At 40.0% G+C, this 24,389-nt stretch overlaps 1 protein-coding gene across 1 annotated transcript in view; it reads left to right on the top strand.

Annotated features, from left to right (window-relative positions):
* The window catches only part of xxylt1 (xyloside xylosyltransferase 1), a 35,518-nt gene extending 15,520 nt beyond the window's left edge, over positions 1-19,998 (top strand). The window contains exons 4-5 of the mRNA XM_037769233.1: positions 7,908-8,040; positions 18,706-19,998. Of these exons, the coding sequence (XP_037625161.1) occupies positions 7,908-8,040; positions 18,706-19,102 (530 nt within the window). The 3' untranslated portion in view covers positions 19,103-19,998. The remainder of the gene's footprint in view (positions 1-7,907; positions 8,041-18,705) is intronic.
* Positions 19,999-24,389: the final 4,391 nt, after the last annotated feature.

Here is a 24,389-nt window from a genome sequence, read left to right as displayed (position 1 = left end):
GACGAATGAACCGGAAGTGCTAAAATGCTAATTGCGATTATTTTGACTGGTATTAAAATTGCGATATGATATGCGATATTGGAGGGAATGATAATTTAAAAAAAAAATAATAATAATTATTCTCATTTTCATTGAAAAACATATTAAAAATGATAATGGTGTTATTTTTGTGGGGCTCTGTACCAAACAAAGATGTTTTCCTAAATCTGTAGAATATGATGTGTAGGCCAGGACAGCTCTGCAGCACGACAATATTTAATTTAAAATGGTATTCTGACACGTATTTTGCTTGGATTTCAACACAGAGATAAGGAGAGCGACTTCATTCTCTGCTCAGGTTACATTACTCCACTATAACTTTACATTGCAAATAGTTGTTTGCTGCTATATTAATGCTCTGAATGTCGAATTTAGCACCTTAACCATTCGAGATCAATGCCTAATCTCAACCACTCCTACAGAGGTTCATGTAGATGCTGCAATTGCATCAGTTATTTCAGAATTAAGAGTATTTCTTGATTGAAAGAAGAGCAAAGAATGGCAGTGCAGGCTCTTCTCAATGGAAAAATGTAATCTTTGCCACATAAAAAACATGTTAGCTGACTGGAAACCGTGTACCAGGAGCTCTTCTTTAAAATAACAAGGATCATATTCATCTAGCTTGCTGGAGGGAATGCGCCAAGCATGTGTATGCACACCCAAATGGGAAGTGGGACTTAGTTCTGCTTTGGCCAGCCACATCCCCATGTAAGCATCATCAATGGGAATAATACTAATGGTCTTGGACATATTGTATATGACCAAAACTGTGTACCCAGACAGGAGGAACCACCCACCACTACAGTAGGGGGATAATAGTCTGGCTTAAACATCTCCTCTGAAACAAAATACCTGCTCTGTACTTCTCTAACGGGAGGTGACTCATCCATTATACTGCCAATGAAGAGGTGCTTGCTTCCATCATTATCTTTGAGGCTTTGGAGATACTCAACCATGTTGTCTGTGTCGGCAAAGACGTCATCATCGCCATTTAGCAGCAAGCGAGCGTGTGGGCAGTTTATTTCTATCCATTCGAGGAAGAGTACCTGCTTCAAGGTGAGGTTGTAGAATGAATCTTTGAAGTCCCATTGGAGGACGTCATTTTCTCACGTCGCTCCAGTTCAAGGAGTTTGTTCATTCTCTCTCTCTCTCCGGGCGAGCATCTGTATTTCCTACGATGAAGATCCTTCGAATCAACACACCATTGTGTAACCTCTCTTTAGCCCACGTTTTGCGCAGCACCTCTCGGCGGTCGTAGTTCACAGAGGGCGCTTTTAATAACCAACAGAAGAAAGACGTCCGCAGATTCACTAGCTCCACCGCATTTGTCAGGAATGTCCAGTAGCATGTGCGTCACGCGCTGCCTGTTGATGGCGTCACGTTGACACTTGGTAATGATGTAGCTGGAGGACGTGTCTGGGCTGATGAGCCACTTGTCCCGGTTCCGCTTGGTAGTAATGGGCCTGATGAAAATGAGAAGCAGTATCCTGAAGTGTTCCAAGTGTGCGCTGTGACGTGCGCCATGAGTGTGGCCAGTCGCAATGCAGATACGGAGCAGGCAGAAACAAATGATGATGTCACAGAATTGTTTGTATTATCTTTGTCTGACACTCCTTTGTCTGTCTCGCATAGTGAGTTGGTGAATGAGCAAAAAGCAGATTCTATACTGGGGGAGCTGTTCCAGTCTGTTCTTCCAGTGGAGGAGGTGAAAAATCGTGCTCACGGTTACTTCATTCAAAATGATGTATTAGTGAGGAAATAGGTGCCACATGGTAAGGGCTCATCAGCCCAGACACGTCCTCCAGCCACATCATTACCAAGTATCAACGTAACGCCATCAACAGGCAGCGCAGGGCGCACACCCATTCTAACTTCACCGTCAAACAACTCTGAATGGACAGGTCTTTCTTGGAATTTAGATTGACGATGTTTGTCTCTTTGGGAGCTCAACCTATTTTTACAGTCACGGACCTTGGCGAGGTATGCGCTCTCCGAGTGCCATTCTAGTTTAATTTGTTTCCTCTTTATATTCCTAGAAGCATTTTCGAACTAGTGCTTGTGACTACGCAACATTGTTTACTTCAAACAGCAGTAGACAGTTTATTATTGCAGCAGGAAACACAACTTTTGAATACATAACAAGGGTGAAAATGAATTTCAAAGGATCCCGTCCTTTGAAAAAGGCAAGGTGTTTTCCAGCGGATGTTGGTGAAAGCAGCCAACAGTGACCCTTACAAATAGGCCATAAGTGCTCACAACAAGACTGCTATTAGGACTTAATGAGATTGACCCACTTTCCTCCTGAAAAAAATGTGATGTTAGATAACAGTGTCTCTGTTGTTTTGTTGCTGTTGAGGTTTACTCTGATCTGAGCAGAGCCTCAGGCGAGCTCTTAGCCACCTATATAACATTGTTCCTGCAATAAATGTACAACTCTGACGTAACTGGCCAACATTTGATTTTAACCCCCTTTATTTTTACGTATCCATTTCGTTCGTCTATGTTCTTCAACCTTACAAGACCTAGAATTCAGCAGAGATGTGCCATCATTAAGGATGTCTGAGATTTCTTAATGCTACTGGGAGGAGACGGAGAGTGAATCCAGGTGAAAGTCAGTTTAAACAACCAACTCCTTTGAAAAAAATCTGCTATTTTTCAGTGAAAATCGCCAAAAACAGAAAACAATGAGCCATAACTATATTTTTACCTACGAATAGTCAACTATGACTTCTCACATTTCTATATAAAATAGCTGACTAACTTAAAAATGTATTGATACCAAAGCTGACACCTCTAAAATATTGTTACGTGGTTGCACGAGCGATTGAAATGCACATACAAATTGAATTCATGTTTGATTTATGTGTACACTGGCTGCATTGAAGTTGTTATACGTGTGTTGATCTCTGGTAAACTCAACAGTTCAATTTTAAGCTCTGGGTTAAAGAGGTTGAAAATATATAGAAGCTAAAGCCCAACATTACAGATTACAGATCACAGTGTAAAAGTGAGGAGAGAGATAGACATTTTTGTTTAAGAGTAAAATCATTTTTTGTTTAACCAGAAACAACAGCTACATTGCTCTCGCCAAATACACCAGACTCCATTGACAAAAACAGTCATTTTCCGTGTCGTAAAACACACTTCATTCAAAGTTGACAGAAACAAAATAAAACTCGCCAAACCCATCTTGGTTAGTCTTTCCACTGTTTCAACAATCACCAACTCTGGTTTGGTCAAAATAAACCCTTAATTCTCCGTGTTAGATAGAAAATATTCTGGCTCTACAGCTGTTTTCCCTCTCGCTCCTCTTCTGATATTTTCACACCTAATGCTGAGAGGAAATGAAGGAAGAGAGAGAGATTGTGGGATAAGAAGAAGATGCAAATAAGTGAAATACACCTTCCGTCTTTTTCTTTGTCACTCTCTCTCGTCTCCACAGGCTCATACGCAGCTTTCTATAAACAAGAAAATCTGTCTAGCCTTAAATACTAATACACTAATTGACAGCTACTGCAGAATCTGTCTCGCACAGTTTTCAAGATCATTATTTTCCATTTATGCGTCTGCTTATCATTAAATGTTTTTGTGATGGACATATGCTTTTTTCAAGCAATAGATTTTGTCACTGTGAGCATCATTGCAACTTACAGCAATTTAACCAATAAGCGTACGGGCCATTTTTAGCCTAAAACAAACTTCTTTTTCTTCGTGCCAACAAGTCAGATATCACTCTCGTTATCTGCAGACTATGAAGGCAGACAATTCCTAACAGAGGTAGGACTGTCAAAGTTTAAAGCTGAAGTAGGCGAGTTTGGAGCAAATATGATTAAAGAAAGTTATTTTTATAAAACGGTCGCTATATCCTGACAGTAGTACATGAAACAGGTAACCTGAAAAAAATCATGTGCCTCTGTGTCCTCCGGTGCTCATAACGGCATCTGCAAGATTTCACAGACCGGAGGAAAACAAGCAGTAAGAGCTGATCTGAGGTCTGCTGTCTATGAGAGCCGGCTGTCAATCACTCGCAAACTCTGACCAAACGGTTAAACTAGGCAGCGCTGATCAAATATGAATAAATATTATGTTACGTTAATGCCTATTTCTCGCCTCAAATGTTTTCAGAATCATCTTGTAGTGCATGGTTTTGCTGTAAAATGAGAAAGTTTGTGACGCCCTGCCATTGTGAAATCTGGTGAAGGAACACCAAGTTCCGGTCACATGAGCTAGATTTTTAAAGCCTGAAAACAGAGCCATGAGGAGGTGCAGAAGTCTAGTTATCTCTCAGAACACTTGAATTACAATATGCTGAAAGGTTATTATGGAATTTTTGCCCAATGATGCCAAAAATATACTACCTACGGCAACTTTAACGTGATAATGCGTTAATGCAAATTCGTTTTAACGCCACAATTTTTTTTAACTTGCAATATTTAGGTTGTAGTGAGCTCAGTTTTAAAGCTAGAGTGAAGATGCTGGCATCCTATGAAACTAAAAAACCTAAGAAATCAATTGGTAGCAACCATGTCATAATAACTTGTCACGAAGGAGGCTAAATAACACTCTAAACAGTCATGCCCACTTTATGATAATCACATGCAGTTTGGGGAAAATCATAGTCAAGTCAGCACACTGACACACTGACAGCTGTTGTTGCATGTTGGGCTGCAGTTTGTCATGTTATGATTTGAGCATATTTTTTATGCTAAATGCAGTACCTGTGAGGGTTTCTGGACAATATTTGTCATTGTATCGTGTTGTTAATTGATTTCTAACAATAAATATATACATACATTTGCATAAAGCAAGCTTATTTTCCCACTCCCATGTTGATAAGAGTATTAAATACTTGACAAATCTCCCTTTAAGGTACATTGTGAACAGATAAAAATATCCCATTAATTTAATTTAGTTAATCGTGATTAACTATGGACAGTCATGCGATTAATCACTATTAAATATTTGAATCGATTGACAGCCCTAATTATAATTATAACTACTTTAATCACGTCAAAGCAAAACATGTTAGTGATGTAGCGAATGAGCATGAGAATTGTTCAAGATGTACTTCATCTCAGACACAGGCAGCTTTGGTTGCAGTGTAAAAATAACGACCACAATGGTTGCTTAAGTCATTGACCAGTTACTGTTCTTATGACAAGAAGATCTATCAGTAGAAGAACTTTTATACACGACATAATTATGCATCTATGGAAGACATGCTGCCCATTCATACTGTTGAGAGTGATGGCTTTAAGGCAGTGGTGAAAACACTAAATCTATGACGTGAGAAAGTGCAGCAAGCAGCACCAGTCTCACCTCGTTATTGAAATCATAATCTGCCGTGATCAAACACTGCCATACTTTCACCTTCACAGGACTTTGTGTTGAGTCATTGATCTAACATCAAACCATTCACATCACAGTGTTGTAACAACTTCAGGCCCTGTTCCTGTTATTCTACCACTAGTTAAGCCACGTACAAACAAACAGCGTTGACCACTCGGAGATTACTCGTCCTAGCCCCTCTCTGTTGCTACAGTACATGAAGGCATTGTGATGGCAGCTTCCTTGTTTGTAGAGCACAGAAAACCGGTCGCTGCCGCACTGCTGAGTCTTCTTTTTCCATCACTTGTTTCAACAGAAACCGTCACCCAAATATCTCTGCAGTACAAACTTGTAGTCCAGCTACGATCTCCCTATAGCTACATGTATACCCTTTATTGTTTTGCATTTCGGTTGGCTTTGTTGAGGCCAAATTTGGGATTTTTTTGCTTTTCAAAATTAGGTTGTTTGTCTATGATGTTTGGCCCCTTTTGAGTACATTCCTCTATTGGACACATTTCTATTTTTACCACAATAGAATAAGATTAGGATGGATAATTTGGTGATTAAACTGTCGATTATCAGTTTTTTCCATATCATATGAAAAACTTGCATATTCCATAATAGCTGATTGACAACGTGGTACATTTAAATTACTTTGAAACATCTGGAGTTTTAAGTTGATTAACTTCTTAACAGTCTCTAGAATCTCAGGATCCACCATTTTTTAGCTCGACAAAGAAAATTATAGAAGCCAGACGTAATTGCTGTATTGTTTTCTAATCATTTTAAAGCAGCATTAATGTTACATTACAAAACAGAAGTAGATGAACAATACAGCATAAAGATGAGATAAAGATGAGACGTTAGCATCAAGATTAGTTGAGCAAACCTACAGCTTGTAAGCTGATAATGAAGGTGAAATTCAAATTAGTCTGCCTTGTTTACACATAAACTTAACTAGTTAGTAATTACATTTATTTTCCAAGTGTAGCCTCTTTATTTTCCTTCTAATAAATAGCTCTTGTCTATATATTGGATGAATGATGCAACGCATTTTCCCCTCTGTATTATAGTGCACACTTTTTGCAGCCGGAATTATAAATAGCTTACTAATTCTCCACTTGCTGGTTGCTGGATCTCAACAAGGCTTTGAAGAACTGAAACAGATCTGAAATCATGTTGAATGGAGCTCTGAAGACCCCATGATGCAGACAACCCAAGCAGCTCATTATTTTTAAGTACTCTCATCTTTTAAGTCCTTTAGCACCAGTTGTACCAATTCTGCAGTTGTCAAACCAACCTCCTGCCAATGAATGTTTACTGCCCTCAAACTAGAGGCCGTCATCTTTGACAGTTTGTCTAAAGCTGACAAGTGTTTTCATCAGTTCAATAATCATGTTCTGCCCCTGGCACACCATTCCTGAGAATTCCCCATCCTTTCATCTCCATGCCTACCAGCAAAACATAGGAAGCTGAAACAATGAACAGATGAGGGCCTGAATATCCTGGATACCATTTCATCCACAAACAACTGTGTTAATCATTTACTGTATGTTCGTCACAACTGACAAACGTGCACTTTTTAATCGAGCGTCATGCTCAACTCTCTAGACATTTCATGCAATTTCCTTTGTTTAGATCAATAGTAATATTACAGAAAGCAAAAACACCACCGCAGAGCAACCATTTGATTTTGTTGAGCTTGTCAAGAGTGTAATCTGCTCCTATTACCTCTCACTGTGTATTCCTGGAAGGACCCTTAGAAGTGATTAGGCAGGCAGTCTGTCACTTGATGAAAATCAACCTACGTACACAGTTGACCCAAAAGAATTATCCCATTTCCTGGGATAATTTTAACTAGAATTACCACGTCACGGTTATATGCCTCCACCAACCAGTCAAGTTGCAGTTTACGTCCATGTCTCTCCAAAATGTCCTTACTTCATTATTTTATCCTGTTAGACATTTTTGTTAAATTGTCATAATTAGCATGTGAATTATTGAGTTATGGTCACATTGACCTTTGTCCTTAGACCACTGAAATAATCAGTTCATCCTTGAGTCCAAGTGGACGTTTGTGCCAAAGTTGAAGAAATTCCCTCAAGGCGTTCCTGAGATATCGCATTCACGAGAATGGGATGGACGTGAGGTCAAAGTGACCTTTGACCACCAAAATCGAATCAATTCATCCTCGAGTCAAATTCAATTCATCCGTGTGTCCAAGTGGACTTTTCTGCCAAATTTGAAAAAAATCCCTCAAGGCGTTTCTGAGATATTGCGATCACGAGAATGGGCCCGACAAAACAACCCGAAAACATAATGCCTCTGGCCAGAGTCCGTCACCAGCGCAAAGGCATAGAAATAAACTCATTTTGTCATTTATCAAACTTGGTTAAATATAAATGATTCATTATCCACTGACATGGAGCAGACAGAGGTCGCTTGTTCTTTGCCAAACAGCAATCAGTTTACACATTTAGAATAATCTTGGAGGATTTTTTCACAGTTTGCCTTACTAATGTGTTGTGCTCTTCTTTCAGGTCTGACGCGCATAGTGCAGCTTGACCTGGACCTGAAATACAGGACCAACATCAGGGACCTTTTCCAGGAATTTGACCAGTTTCCTCCAGGAGCGGTAATAGGCATCGCCAGAGAGATGCAGCCAGTCTACAGGTAGGCAGTGCGGCACAACACATCAGATATTAGTGATGTCAAAATGTCACGGACATACAAAAAAAACGATGTGGTAAAAATGTGTTCAACCAGAAGTCTGTAGACACAAGTTCAGTTTTGAATAAATGGATCCCTGGTCTTAGATGGAGAGAAATGAAATAGACAATGTCCCTAAAGTCCAACACTTGGCTGTTATGCATTCATTTAATCAATTTCCACTGCTCATGTCCTAGTGCAGTGGCCAAGCTTCAATGCTTTGTGAGTAGAGACTGCAATGTATCCAAAGCATGGACTATCAAAAACTGTTATGTACCGGAAACTGAATGCTTGGCCAGACTCTTAGTCATGTTTTCTTAATCTTTGGACAGACATTTCCTGATTTAATAAATAAATTAAACAGCCAGATTGAAACGTAAACTGATATTTCTTGTTCTGATTTTCCCTATGAGCTGGTCCATGCCTATTATTGCTCAAAATATCATCAAACTGTTTAGCAAAGTATATTTTGCAATGCTGACATGCTATATTTATGCATGGAATTGGTGAGAGCAGCCACATTAGCAATATCCTTTTCATCTCTTCCCCACTAATGGAATAAAAGCCACCGTACTAATCTCACTCACTCTTGCTGACCCCAGATGGATTTTAGTTTTTAAGGGCCTCACTTGCACATTCACAGTTATTTTCTCTCACAGTTTCTAAGTGAGAAAGAACATCAGAAGTCTCTCATACAGCATTCACAAGAACCTCAGCAGTGTTACCAGTCTGTCATTTCCCAACTGCAGGCAGAAATTAAAAAGATGTCATGCAACATTTAACAGAGACAAAGTGGCCTTTCTAATGATCCATGTCATGATTGTCAGTCCAGGATTTTCATGATAAATCTAATGCAATCTAAAACATTTAAAATATGTTTCAATAATGGTAAATTTTAAAATCAAAACTGGGATACGAATGGGGAAGTAAAATCTGTATATCATGCTTCAGCTCTGTCACACCTGAATCATCTTAATGCGCTTCAATTTCTGCATAATGTTCGACAGAGTATGCTGACGTGTTGCTAATGTGCTGCTTTCACAACGCAACAGCCTGGATTTTGAATGAAGCCTGAAGTTCTGCTGTCTTCTGAAAAATAAAAACATTGACGTTGTTGTCCCCCCCCCATTAATTATGAGACAATTGTTTCCATCATTCAAAATCAACCAGCCACAAACCGCTGAAAACCATCCTTTTACCGCTGTGGTCTGTGATGGCAGACATTAAGTCACAGCTGCAAGATAGTGCAACACTGACAGTATGATGTGATGTTTTCATGAATACGCTATTTTAAGTCCTTCATGTCAGATAAATAATTGAAGATTTGGCAGAATGTAAGCAGATAGACGCCTCCTTGTCGGGAAATGTTTTGTTCTCATCCTGTGATTCAGAAATGTCTCCTGTCTCTTTGTTAGTCCTGTCTGGAGTAAATAAACAATCTGCTCATCGCCAGAACCGACAAACACACTGATATGATCCATATAACCTTCTCTAACTGGCTGTATTATTTGCCCTACACGTCATTGGGAACTTGGCACCTATCAAGTAAACTTTAAACCCACTCTGACTGTAGGTTACGGCACCCCATGGTGGCACTGCAGAGCTCGGGACTTAACTCCCCCCTCCTCTTATCCTCAGCCCTGCACACCAGCCCCTCAGACCATTGTTTTTATCCTCGATAAACACACCTCATACCTTAGCAATGTGCACACTGGAGGGATGTGTGGGAAAGAGTCACAACAAGTATTGGAAGTTAGCATCAAAAGCTTAGTTGGATTGGAAGTTTGGCCTATTTTGTTGACTGGGAATTTTAGTTCCTACAGTTGAGATAAACTTGTAATTCTGTTGGCACACTCAAGTGTTTTCTTGTCAGTTGTTGAGTAAGAAGTTTTGGAAATGGGAACACACATCAACTTTTCTTACTATCTGTCCGACTTAACACCTCCTATCTGCCAGTTTTTCTTTCTCATATTAACTTTTGTTCAGAAGCGTGATTTACTGTATGGCTGGTTCAGACTAAACAATATCAGCCCGATTATAGCCCGACACGGCCGTCGTAGGGTGTGAGCTCGCGACAATCGATTGTTTTATCTTGTGAGGTGTGTCATGGTAGACGACAACCAATGCCGTGTCTGGGACGCATCACGACGTCCCGACAGAAAGTCTAGCATGTTTGATTTTTTATTATATTTTTTTTGCCTTACGCGACCTGCTCCGTCATGGCCGTGACTTTGACCAATAGGAGCACAGAGCGATCTGCTGTAACTGCAACTGTAAACAATGGCGAAGCGAAAAAGAGGAACGATGTTGGTGCTGTGAGGTGGAATTGTGAAATGGAGGAAAGATTTGTGGAGCTATGGCAACAACATCCCAGCCTTTTTTGATGTATCCTCAAGAGACTACCACAAAGAAAAACGCTGGTGTGAAATAGAGGCACTTTAGCAACCCGGGAAGAGCGCCAGTCGCTGATCCAAATTTATGTAGTGGCCAAATGGCGGTACTACAACTTCTGTGTCCATCACGTGATGCCATCGGGCCCAAAAAGACTTCTTCTCCATAGACTTACATTGGAAAAGAGACATCTGTAACTCGGCGGATACTTTTTTTTTAGGTGAATCAACTGCTCAGTGAGAACACTTGAAAAGCCCTTATTTAAATCATTAGGTCCTAAAAGTTGTAAAATGCACTAATAGCTGAATCCAGAGTTATTTCCCTTCCTCCGGTCATGTGAATGAGACCCAGACCGGGGCTGGAGCGAGGGCTGGGAGGCGGAGTTAACAAGCCGTGACAACAGCATGACATTGCGACCGCGTAACTGAGCCATGTGACCAATGGATGCGGAAGATCGCCGGAAGATCCGGGTACTTTTCCAGTTGGAAGTCGAGCCATTTTGGCATCATGCACCACTGAGCTTTTACTGAACTTTCATAGGAATGAACGGGGCCCCACCTCCAACGCTGTATCCAGTTCTCTTAATACATCCATGGTAGGCTACTGCCATTAGCATCAAGCTTCTTTCCTGATGACATCACGTACGTCGTTAAAGACGACCAGTGATGACATGTCATTTCTCTCTCTGTCATGTCTCTCGGCCAAATCACAAAAATAATTTATGACTCTCAATCGCCTAATCTGACAAATTGACTATCATAACTGACAAAAATATTGTGTAGTCTGAACCAGGCATAAGATAATGAAGCCACTCAATAATAACACGCATTGTTATGTGTGTGTGTGTCTGTGTTTGTGTGTGTGCGTGTGCGTGTGCGTGTGTGTGTGTGTGCGTGTGTGTGTGTGTGCGTAAACAAGGGACTCTGACTTTCAAGCTCTTTGTTCTTCAGCATTTTTCCATCCCTTTCCAAGACAGTAAAATAAACATGCCTGCTTCGTTTAGACTACTTCACTGTTTTCCATCCAGCCACAGCATCAAAACAGGACGTATGTGTGTGTGTGTGTGTGTGTGTGTGCGCATGAGACAAGGTCAGGTGGGAGGTTTCATTTAGCAGCTGGTTACTGGGATAAACATACAGCCAGGTGGTTTCCTCCGGGGTTTTAAAAACTGTGTGTGAATGAAACAACGAATCAGAACATTGGATTTGAATTAGAAGGCATATTAAGATAATAACTCACAGCATCCTTATCTTTCAGTATCTTCTGTGCATGTAAATGTGTGTAAGTTTTCCTAATACAACCTTTTATATAACCCATATTATTCTAATCAATATTATATAAAATATTATCCATTTGCGCAAAAGTCTTGAAATCTGATACAGTCATAATTTTGGAAAAAATTAGGAAAAACTGTTTATGAAATGTCTTCCATTGGGTTTTTTACACTGCATGTGTGTATATATATTTGATATACAACTTATTATGAGTTCATAGATAACAAATACTTGATTGTGCTCCTTGTAGTTTCTGAGATGCATTTTCTTATCAGCTTATATTTGGTCTTTTGGCCTATGGGACTACTGTTTTTTTTTAATGTAGAAATGCCCTAGAATAAGCAGTAAAAATGTAGGTATTATTATTATTCTAGGATATATCTACCATTTCTAAAAAAAACAAAAAAAAAAAAACATGATCAGGACACGCCTAATCATATATAAACTATATTAGAGCGTCTTTTTCCCTGAACAACATGGTTGTCATGGTGTAAACAGTTGGGAAATAAGTGTCATCAGTGGAAAGTAGTATTTGTGTGAGACAGTAAAGCTTGGTCTGCAATGATACTGCAAAATGTTGGTGACTCCAGTTGGCACCAGCATCTCCAAACAGATCTGTATCTCTGCCCTGCCACTGCCCTGGCTCAATGGGTTACTAACCCTGCTAATGTTGTTCCTGTGGGCCCGGACACACTCATTTAAAAACACACGCCAACATAGCAGGAGATCGTGCCTCTTAGCATGCACAGCCTCACTGGTTGAAATTTAAGGGAGGTTAACAAAACTTTCACACACACTGTCACGACTGGATCACTGTCTTTGTAGACCAGTATGGGTTTGTATGAACGCGTGCACTGTCAAGAATGCAGTGTCATTTCAAGTTCAGAGTTTTGAAGCAAATTCCAGGACCAGCAATTGATTTTTCATCTTTTGTTTTTTTTAAATTAAAAGGAAATTTAAAGTGTCAACAGCAGTTGGGGATTTACGTCACTGAGACTCTCGAGGATATTGCATTCCACCCAGTCAGTGGTGGTCTTTTTTTTTGTTGCTCAAACTGTGCTGGATGGTCATGTCAGGTGCAATTTCCGGATACAAGTCCAAGCGTTCCATGCAAAATAAAATGTTTATTGACTGGGGGGTTGAGCAACATCAACAGTATAACATGCCTTGACTTGTTTTCCTGAAAATTACATTTACAATCATCTGCGAAGCAGGTAAAAATTAGATGTGTAACAGAATTTCATGATGGGAATCTCAAAAAGACAGCCAAAGAAAATCATTTTTACTGCTTCTAAGTAGGGGTGTCACGAGAACGGATACTTCGGTACCAAGTCGATGCCAAAATTCTGAAAATGTGACGCTACAGTACCACAGGTACTCAAGACTAACAGCGTCACATCATCTCGTGGACGATAGAAAATGTGTTTGGGACGCAGTAAACTAACTACCCTATTTTTTCACTCATAATGCTACATTGTGAACAACAAATCCGTGTTGAAATCGGTAGGACGAGCTCTGTGCTCTCTGGCCCTACCGACTTCAACACGGGAGGTGCCATTGATGTACATTATGATGCGTTCAGGCCATATTCAGTAAAAATGAATTGTATTAGGTGAAGGTACATTCTAACATTATCATGACGTGTTCAAATGTAATCTTGTAAAATGTAGTTTTTAGTGAGAAACTTGAATAAATCCAGTTGTTGTTTTCACAGCAATATAAAATAGATGATAGAGAGGCAATTATGACGTATTTAACTTCCTAACAAAAAACAGTAAAATGCAAATGGTAATAAAGGAGTGTATGTTTAAGTACATGGGATTTATAGTTTTACTTTTGTTTTTTACTGTGGTATCTAATTGGTATTGAGAATTGTGGAACTACTAAATTTCTGGTATCGTGACATTCCTACTTCTAAGAGCCTTACGGGAGAGAATATGTGACTGAGAGATGAACTAGACAAATGTGGGATGTACATCATGCTTGAATGGATGTAGTTCATGTTTCAAATTATAATCAGGGTTGTCTTTTATTCGGAGCAATAGGAGAATCTGCTGGAAATTCACTGAAGAAAACTCGGTCTGTGCTGCACCCCAAAACACACCAGTAATGTTACACTGTCAGTATATTAAGTGTTTTCTTTAGAAGATAATATTTAATATAATATTTCAATTTTCACACTTGGTATTAGCGATGCATTGTGTGCAATCCTGTCACCTGAAGTATTTTCCTGTGTTGAGTGGAGAAGGCTCTCAGCTCCCACACTGTCTAGTGCTAATGGACAGAGCATTATGCAGGAGAATGCATCCTCCCACCAGCCGCATTCAGAGCGCACCCTGCCACCGAAAAGTTCATTATTAAAAAATATTGGCCTATGTATTTTCCCTGCAGCTGCATTTGTAATGTAAAAATCCAAAAACCCTCTCACATAAGTGTCACAGTCAAAGCCGCTAACACACACAATGAGAGACATTAGCCAGAAGCAAGTCACTCTCTTCATGCTTCGTGTATTGAGTCTCCGTTGTGTGACACATCCCACGTATTCCCATGTTTCACTCTAAAACAGAGTCAAATTCAATGTTGACTGTGAAATATTGAGTTTTGCGATGGCTACGTATCTTGTTTTACAGTCAGACGGCTGTGAGCACTCTCACTGTGACATACTTGTTTGTCTTTGTTCTGTAGTAGATATAATGTTCTTGAAAAGCTACCATCATAATCCTCAATGGACAGGAAGCGTTAAAGGCTAGAATAAACCTTGTGTTATGCTACGCAACTTGTGCTTTTTAGGTTGTAGCGGGCTAAGTTTAAAAGCTTGAGCGAAGATGCTGGCATCATATGAAACTATAAAACCTAAGGAATCCATTGGTACCAACCATGTCATACTAGTTTGTCGCGAAGGAGGCTAAATAACGCTCCAAACTTACGCTATATTTTGGCGAAGAAAAACTGACATGACCATTTTCAAAGGGGTCCCTTGACCTCTGACCTCAAGATATGTGAATGAAAATGGGTTCTATGGGTACCCACGAGTCTCCCCTTTACAGACATGCCCACTTTATGATAATCACATGCAGTTTTGGGCAAGTCATAGTCAAGTCAGCACACTGACATACTGACAGCTGTTGTTGCCTGTTGGGCTGCAGTTTGCCATGTTATGATTTGGGCATACTTTAATGCCAGGGTTTCTGGACAAAATTTGCCCACTCCAATGTTGATAAGAGTATTAAATACTTGACAAATCTCCCTTTAAATTACATTTTGAAAAGATAAAAAATGTGCGATTAATTTGCAATTAATCACGATTAATTAGATACTATCCTGCGATTAATCACAACTAAATATTTTAATCGACTGACAGCCCTAATTACAGTGTAAGGTGTTCAATAGATGATTTGTGCTTTTGGTGATTCTGTGAACTTGAATTGTAAATCTGCAGCAGCACTGTAGGCTTTTGTGTTTGAAGGGTCCTCTCACATCAATTAGATCAACAAGAGGGTTTTACGCAGCTTTCAGGAGCAGGCTGTTTCTTGTCCTAAAGAACATGGAGGACACATTTGGATGGCATAGCAGCTCAGAATGTCCCCATCTCTAATTTTAACGCTTTTTCATTCTTTCCCAAGTGAGACTTCACTTGGTTGACAATGAAAATTGGAGGCAGGAGACGAGGAGGAGAGGCACTTGTAGGGACACTGATCTCAGCTAAGATGACATATCGATGACTAAATCTTTGACTGAGTCTGATTTGAGTGTACTGTCTGGTACAAAGGAACAGAAACAACTAAAGCTATTGAGACAGAACATAGCTGCATTTTGTACTCGTCCTTCAAATCTCACTACTTATCACAGGCTCTAACAAGAGAAACTGCATCAGAAGAAATGATGTGCAGTTTAACAATTGATTTTTTTTAAAGGATTCATACACTGAAGTTATCCTATGTGTTTCATATGAGCATGCAAGTTATTATGTAATGTTGGCCAAAATATTTCCAGGTTTTTTGTGTCTCAAAATGAGGACGAAAAAAACAAAAGCTGATTTTAAGTTTTACATTTAAAATTCAGGTGGGACTTTTTCATCATATCTCACTCTCAGATATGTCAGTATAGTCAGTAGAGTCTGTATATATGTTGGCTGATAAAAAAAACAAGAAAATGCAGAACAGAAATGCCACAGATACGTTTTTAGATCATTTATAAACAGTGTCGCCATTACATAGTTTATTCTAGTTAAATGTATTAAATAAATAGTGTGAGATTTTGGGAAATACACTTATTCACTTTCTTGCTGACAGTTAGATGAGAAGGTTGATACCAAACACCTTATGACGCTTTAGCTGTAAAATGAGAAAGTTTGTGACTCAGCCGCCATGTTGAGATCAGTTGATGAAATACCAAGCACCGCCCACCAGCCGGAAGCACAGCCAATAGGAACGCTCTCTCTCTGAAATGACCTGTGATTGGCCAAAGTCTCCCATCACGGGCTCGATTTTGTAAAGCCTGAAAACAGAGCCATGAGGAGGTGCAGAAGTCTAGTTTTCTCTGAGCACTTGAATTACAATATGTTGAAAGGTTATTATGGAATTTTTGCCCAATGATGCCAAAAACATTCTGCCTACTGCAGGTTTAATTGCTAACCACAAGAACCTGTTGCATATTCCTCTGTTAACTCCAGCTTTACTGTCCGTCATGTCTCATAACCACTACGCTGTCAGGCAGTCTTATATTATGGCCACCATGCCACTTAAAACAAATGCAGTTTGTTCCACTTTATGTCAAAAAAGCAGAATGGAAAAGTCTGTGAATGTTCCCTTACTGACTTACTCACCCTGTAAATGTGTCTCAGGGCACGTAGACCCAGTGTATGTCTTTAAAAAGATAAACACTCTACAGAGGCCTCAAGTCCCCAGCTACCAAACCAACAGATTGTAAAAAACTGTGTGGACAAGCTACAGCTGCTGAATATAGGTCAGTAATAATATCAAAGCGTGACTCAGAGAATCTGCTGCTCCCACTAGATTTGATCAAGCTGCACTGAGAGAGAGAGAGAGGTACCCTCGACAATATGAATCATTACTATTCTACACAATTTTCCCCACGTGCGTTTATCTGCATCAACAGAGCAGGCAGAGCTCAGCTGATTTTATTAACGTAACTTTAATTGTGATTTTGTAATTATTTTTATTTACAAAACTGACCGTCCTGCACCCGCTTAGTCTGTCCTCTATCCCCATGAGTTTTAAACCAACACACTTCTCCATTAATATTTAATCTACAGTAGGTTTCCTCAGGCTTGGCCAGCGCTAAGAATAATTTCAATTCTGTAGAGAGTGTGTGCGTGTACACATCCATGCAATATAGAGTACATTCCCATACTCCAAACACTTCACTTCAACAAAAAATAAAACCGTACACCCACAGCACAGAAACAAGTGGTCTCCACAGACTTGATATTAAAACCACAGCAACTGAAGCTTCACTTCCCTCTTCTCACAACTCTACTTCTGACAAGTGCAGCTCCTCTCCCGTAGCTCAGTGCACTTTGAACATCTGGTCCCGCTTTAGAAACCTCTGTTTTAGGCAAACACATCCCATATATTGTAACTACAAATACAGCAGGACTGTTGCTAGAGCATATGTTAGTCAAGTTTGCCAAAAAATAGTGACCCTTTATTACACTCTGCATTACATAATAAATGAAATGAAATGAGAAAGTGAGATAATATTAATAAATACCTCTAAAGGTCTTACTTGTGTGTACACAAGTAACGTCTGTGCATACAAATGCTTGTTGAATGAAGCTCTGTGTGTCATTTAGCTACTTAAGAGTTGGTGTGTTGGCAGAACAGGGTGCTGAGTTGGCACAAGCCGCTGGCACTCCAACATGCTCTGACACTCCTGGACCAGCTTTCTTCCTGTTTTTGGCCACAGCGCTGTTTGTTCAGCAAATGTGGACTGAAACAGACTTGACTCTCACTTTTTTTAAATGTGCTACATCCCAAACATAAATATGAGTGAGACATTTCACCGTTGGTGTACAAGTTCCAGACTGTGCAGACGGATGAGTTCAAATTCAGAAAGATCACCAACACAGAAAGTGATTGTCTTTTATTTGGGTAGAGGTTTAACATGGTTCCTGACTTTTCTGCAACCGCATGTTCTAGTCATCCGTTATATTTTATTTTAACCACTTGAATGAGTCTCTTAATGAAATATTTGTGTCATGTGCTACTTTTTTGCTTGGGTTTGGTTGTTGTCAGTGAGCCCGAGAGAGAAAAATAACTTTGTAGACAATCAGAAGCCGCTTCTCACCAGTGTGATGCGAACATACGAAAATCTGCATGCGAATTATCCGCATTGCCGTGTTCCATTTTCGTCAATGAGGCTCAATGACTTTCCTCCTAAATAGAGCCCATGTCCACTCCACACAACAAAAACCTATTGAGACATAGAATGTGTAAGGTGCTAATGTTAAATTATTGGACCCCAAATTTGATGCTAACATTAACTGTTGTGGCTAGCCCCGTTCAGTGACCAACATATAACATTAACAAGTGTATATCAACTACATTACCATCTTTATCGTATCCCAGCTGTTGGGCGATCTCAAGCCATATAACGTTATTATCCTTTATTTGGTTGTTCCAAAGGCACATCGTTCCAAAACACCAATAGTCTGAAGAATGTCCCATTGGACCAAAAAAAAAGCCCATTTGTCCTACAGTCCGTTACCCCGAAAGCAAACGCCCATTGTTCCGAAAATACACACTCTGGTCTGGACTGATATTTTTATGACATCAGTTGGAACAAAGGAACATATTTCCGCATGCACAAATCTGATGATCTGATTTGTACCATGAATGCTGTCTCATGACTGACAGCAAGCCATGCCTCTCTTTTGTGGAGCACTTTATTCTCCGACAGATCACTGTCATCGTCATGTAAACCTCTTTCTGTCTTTCCTCAGACACACCTTCTGGCAGTATCGTAAGGAGAACCCTCAGACCAGAGTAGGTGATCCTCCTCCCGAAGGCCTACCAGGCTTCAACAGCGGCGTGATGTTATTGGACCTTGGTGCTATGAGGGACTCGGCTATCTACAACCAACTGTTGCAGCCTAGCAATGTGGCCAAACTAGCAGACCAGTATCGCTTCAGGGGCCACCTAGGGGACCAGGATTTCTTCACTATGATCGGCATGGAGCACCCCGAACTGTTTTATTCGCTGGCCTGTGGGTGGAACCGACAGCTGTGCACATGGTGGAGGGACCACGGTTACGGAGACGTGTTTCAGATGTATTATCGCTGCGATGGACTCGTCTATATCTACCATGGGAACTGTAACTCCCCGATACCAGATGACTGATGTAGGCACTGGACTGATGCTGGAACTGAAAAGGAGTCTATGACATCTAGAATATAGTTTAAGGAAAATATTTTTCCTGCTTTTTGGAAGGGAGGATTGTGTGGCAGTTTGCTTTCTTGACCACCGTACTGCCGGTGTAGTCACAGACTCTGCCCCCTGCTGGCCAAGGGGCTAGTGAAGGGCCCATCCATACAAAGATACGACCAAATGATGTTCATCGGTGTCAAGGAGCTGCAATAGTTGGGGCGTGTCTCTTCAGGTACAGAGATGATGAAATGATGAAATATGATATACGAAGTCAAGTATGAGTAACAGATCTATTAGTTTGAAGACTTAAGAGTAAAAATACACTGATTTATGTTACAAAATAATCTACCTAGAACATGTTCTTGCCTGTATTTGATTGGCCAATGCAGTGCCTTGCTGAATGATGAAGAAATCATACGATTTTGTAGATGAACGGATTAGTTGATTTAATCGTCAGATCTGTAAAATTGAGTTTCAACACAAAAGCACCACTTTAAATCTTGTGTTTACCAGATATGTGCTCATAAGGTTCTTAGAAATAAGTTATTAAAATCATAAAAAATTAATAATCGACTAAAGAAATCTTAGTCGACTAAGACCAAAATGACGATTAATCGACTAAGAGGGGGCAGCCCTAGATGTCGCATTGCGTTGCGGAGAAAGTTCAACTTTTTTTTGCAGGGGCCCTCTGCATGGCACCCCGCTGCCTCCACGCTGAAATCATTCAAAGTAAATATGGGGGTTAATGTCAGTATCAATGATGCCTAATACGTCATACATTGTCAATGTCAAGGCATTTTTCTTTTCATTTGCTTATACAATAATTGATCTCAATAAATGTTTATATTTGTTTTGAGGAGAATCTAAAAGACCACTATCCATTACATATTGTTGTGTAAGCGACTGTATTTTTGTATAATGCACAAGGAATTCATATTGCTAACAAATGGTTAGATATTATCTGCAATGAATATAGGGTCAGAAAATATGTTAACCCTGCAGTGGGCAGAATGTTTTTGGCATCATTGAACAAAAAATCCATAATAACCTTTCCGCATATTGTAATTCAAGTGTTCTGAGAGAAAACTAGACTTCTTCACCTCCTCATGGCTCCGTTTTCAGGCTTCAAAAAATCTAGCCCATGACGGAAGACTCACAGGTCATTTCAGAGAGAGAGCGTTCCTATTGGCTGTTCATTCAACGGTCAAACTAGGCAGTGCTGATCAAATATGAATCAATATTCTGTAACTGTAATGCCTATTTCTCGCCGCAAATGTTTTCAGAAACATTTTGTAGTGTACTGTTTAGCTGTAAATTTAAAAAGTTTGCTCTGGCTAGTGGACAACTTTCCTCAACTGATCTCAACATGGCTGCCGGGTAACAAACTTTCTCATTTTACAGCTATTAATCAGCGCTGCCTAGTTTGACCGTTTGATCGGAGTTCGTGAGTGATTGACAGCTGTGAAGGAGGGGTGGGGGGAGATAATGGTTAACAATGGTGGCTGTTGTTTGGGCCCTGCATTTGCAGTTTAGCTGAGGCCAAACACACGCGTTTCAGAAGGAGTGAAGCGGCCGTGCTGACACTGACCCACTTCTGAGTTTTCTTGCTGTGCTCACTGAACTGCCACTCGGATTCCAAGAAATGTCAACACTCAATATTCATCAGCCAGGATATTGTCTGAGGCGATGCACACTTTAACACACACACACACACATACACACAACGAGAGTGAGGCAGCTGAATGGCCTGCACCATCAGTGGAGTCTAAGACACTTGAGAATAAACATTATCTCAAATCAATGCGCTTCCCTTGAATTCTCCTTGAAGCTGGTCAATATTTTTCTGGCTCTTTCAGAACAACACTCTTTACTCTCCAAAGCTGTAAAACACATTGAACCGTTGAACCAGAGTAAATAATGAAAAATAACCTCCATTCTCAATTGCTAATTGCACTTTACAAAACACCCTTTATGATCACGGGGTTGTGTTGACTAGACGATGTTTAGATTTGTTTTACTGCATTGATTATTATTTGTTTGTTTTTTGTTTTAAAGACTATTCCAGTTTTTGTAGTTTTTGATTGATTTCCTACTCTTTATGCAGCAATTTCTTCCAGTGCATTATGAAGAATTGGTAATCCATCACAGTGAGCACTTTATTTGTATTTTTTATGTCAGTATAATTATGTTGTATTACAGTGGGGCATTTCAAAATTATTCATAGTGGTGCATTTGAGAACCCAGAAAGGATAACTGTCTGCTGAAGAACATTGCATCTGTTAACTATGTTTAAAAATGAAATCAAGAAGTAAAGATACAGACATGGACGCTGTGAAAGAGACTAATGAGTTTGATCTTTCCTTTAATTAAAAATTCAGCTGCCAACTCTCAAATCTGCTGTTTTGAGCATCTTTTTATGGAGGCTGAGTGAGTTATCCTCGCTCACGACAACTGCATCAACACGGTGATAAAAAAAAAAACAACAACCATGCAATAAATAATTCAATGTGATGGATTACCTATCTTAAATACATTTAAAGGTTTTCTTTCATAGTACAGTTTAAAGAACTGGAAAAACTGGCAAGAGAGAAAGAAAACGTATGTGGGTGTTTCTGCAACTACGGGCATTTTTAAGTCCCAGTAATGAAATTTTAGATTTATGTTAAAATTTGCAGTGCAGTGCTTGATAAATATATACACAGTGTTATTACCCATCTTGACATAACAAATAATTACTAAATAATGTGATTTAATAAAATTTATAATATATATATATATATATACACCGATCAGCCATAACATTAGGACAGGATGGGCACCGCAGCACCATACGCAACAAACCGCGAAGCACTGTGTGTTCTGACACCTTTCTATCAGAACCAGCATTAACGTTTTCAGCAATTTGAGCTACACTAGCTCTTCTAATGGATCGAACAACACGGGCCAGCCTTCGCTCCCCACGTGCATCAATGAGCCTTATTAGGTCTGACCCTGTTGCCGGTTAACCGTTTTTCCTTCCTTGGACCTTTTTTGGTAGGTCCTGACCACTGCAGACCGGGAACAATCCCACAAGAGCTGCAGTTCTGGAGATGCTCTGAACCAGTCATCTAGCCATCACGGTTTGGCCCTTGTCAAAGTCGCTCACATCCTTATGCTTGCCCATTTTTTCTAAATCCAACACAAAGTTCAAAGTGTTAACTTGCTGTCTAATATATCCCAGCCACTGCCAGGTGCCATTGTAACAAGATAATCAATGTTATTCACTTCACCTGTCAGTGGTCTCAATGTTATGGCTGATCGGTGTATATGCGACCTGTCCAGGGCGTACCCAGCATTTCACAACTTTGAAATGTTGTTTTTTTTGTGTGATCAGCTTTTTAAAATAAATTACAATAATGTCACTCTTTTTTATGGTGTTATTGTTTTATGTAAACTAATACTGCAGACATAAGTTATGCTTCGTTCTTGTTTCAGTTATTGAACAGCTGACATGAGAGACGACCTTGCTGTGTGGGAGGGAGAGCTGGCAACACATCCTCGTGAAAAAGGGTATGCTTTTAGTCACTTAAGGGTTATAATGAGGTGGTAAAAATCAATGTATGTTAATGGAGTGTCCTCGCATTTCTCATTATACAAACTCGTGACGTTGTTCTTGTGTTTCTGCTACACGATAGACGTGACCCATTTCTGTCACTCACATTTGCAGACGCAGGCAGCAAACGCTCCATAGACAGAAAAACAACATCAATCAGCCTTGACCCTTGAATGTGCTGACATTAAAATTACCCAATTTACACCTGAAGCTAAAATGAATCTTGTATCAAGATATGCTGGAATATAATCATATTTTCTTTCTCTGCAATGAAATCAGTTTGCTCTTTTGAAAAAATGTGTTGATTTACATGTACAACAGGTACTATAATGTAGACCAGGGGTTCTCAAACACGGGAGAACATTTTCCAAGGACCCCCTCATAATCGTAACACCGATTAAGCATTGTGCATACATTCGTACTCTTAGACGCCATTGGTGGCTATTTTTGGTCTGAGTTATTGTGAAATTTTGCACATGCATAAGCCAAAATGCCAAGACTTATCTGTGTTTGCATGGATATTTAGACATTTTAGCAGCAGCAGCAGCAATGTTTCAACTATTCATCCCATATTGCAAAAACAGACTGCGCCATCAACAACGTAGCGTTTTACATTTTGAAGCCCCAGTGTCTGGCCTCACATTACAGCTTCTACACTGATGAAGTTATACTAGGTTGGGCATAATAACCCTGGGCTATGTAGCCCATCATCAGTGTGCAATGATTTCTAAGAATCCCTCAGCCTGGTTTGTTCATCGACAAACACTTTAAGCACATTTACCTTCAGGGCGAGCAGCAGAAACAGCAGGCTGGTATAGATTTGATACAGCGGCAGCATTGATGTCTTATCCAAGAACCACAAACAGCTCAATGTAGAGCCCAGTGAGACTCGGAGTGTTTCTGTGCAGCTCTGTTTCCTACAGATTGACAGTGGAGTGAAGATAAATGCTCTGCAGAATCTATTGCTGCTGTAACAGCTGGTCATAGATGACTCACTAAGTCAGCGCTGCATTCAAAGCCAACAGAAACACCTACAGACATGTACACAGAGAGAACAGCATATGAACTAGTGTAGGCGATTACACTTGTGCGTATGGCAACAAGTCAAAGATGCTGTTTAAACAGGTGACCCACTGACCTGGTTTTAGTCTGCAAACCACTTCAGTTTGTTGCTTTTAACATACTGGAACTCTTTACTTTTATATTTGGCACTGCTAGCAGACAGCACCATGGATGTCTAAAGAGAACTGGACACAGTGTTGGAGAAGGGCTCCCATTCATTCCTGTGAAAGTTGGTCAGTGGCGCATGAAGCCAAAATGGCTCAACTGCCGAGTGATAAAATTACCCGGATCATCCAGCGATCTTCCACTCTATTGGGCGCAGTAGTGTTTCCTTTGACGCTGCCTCTCAGCCCTCGGTCCAGATTCGGTCACGAGCTCAGTCACATGAACGACAGCACGAAAATAACTTTGTATTCGGCTATCGGTGCATTTTACAACTTTTAGGACCTAATGATTTAAATAAGTTTTTTTTAAGTGTTCATACTGGGAAGTTGATATACCTCAGAAAAATGATCCGTTGATTTACAGATTCAGACTCATTTTCAAAGCAAAAGGTAGAACAATATTATTTAACAAAGAATACAATGCAACCAACTTCTCTTCAGG

Source organism: Sebastes umbrosus, chromosome 5 (assembly GCF_015220745.1).
Source record: "Sebastes umbrosus isolate fSebUmb1 chromosome 5, fSebUmb1.pri, whole genome shotgun sequence".
NCBI classification, from domain to species: domain Eukaryota; kingdom Metazoa; phylum Chordata; class Actinopteri; order Perciformes; family Sebastidae; genus Sebastes; species Sebastes umbrosus.
Note: the sequence above shows the minus strand (reverse complement) of the source record. Positions and strands in the feature narration are given on the sequence as shown.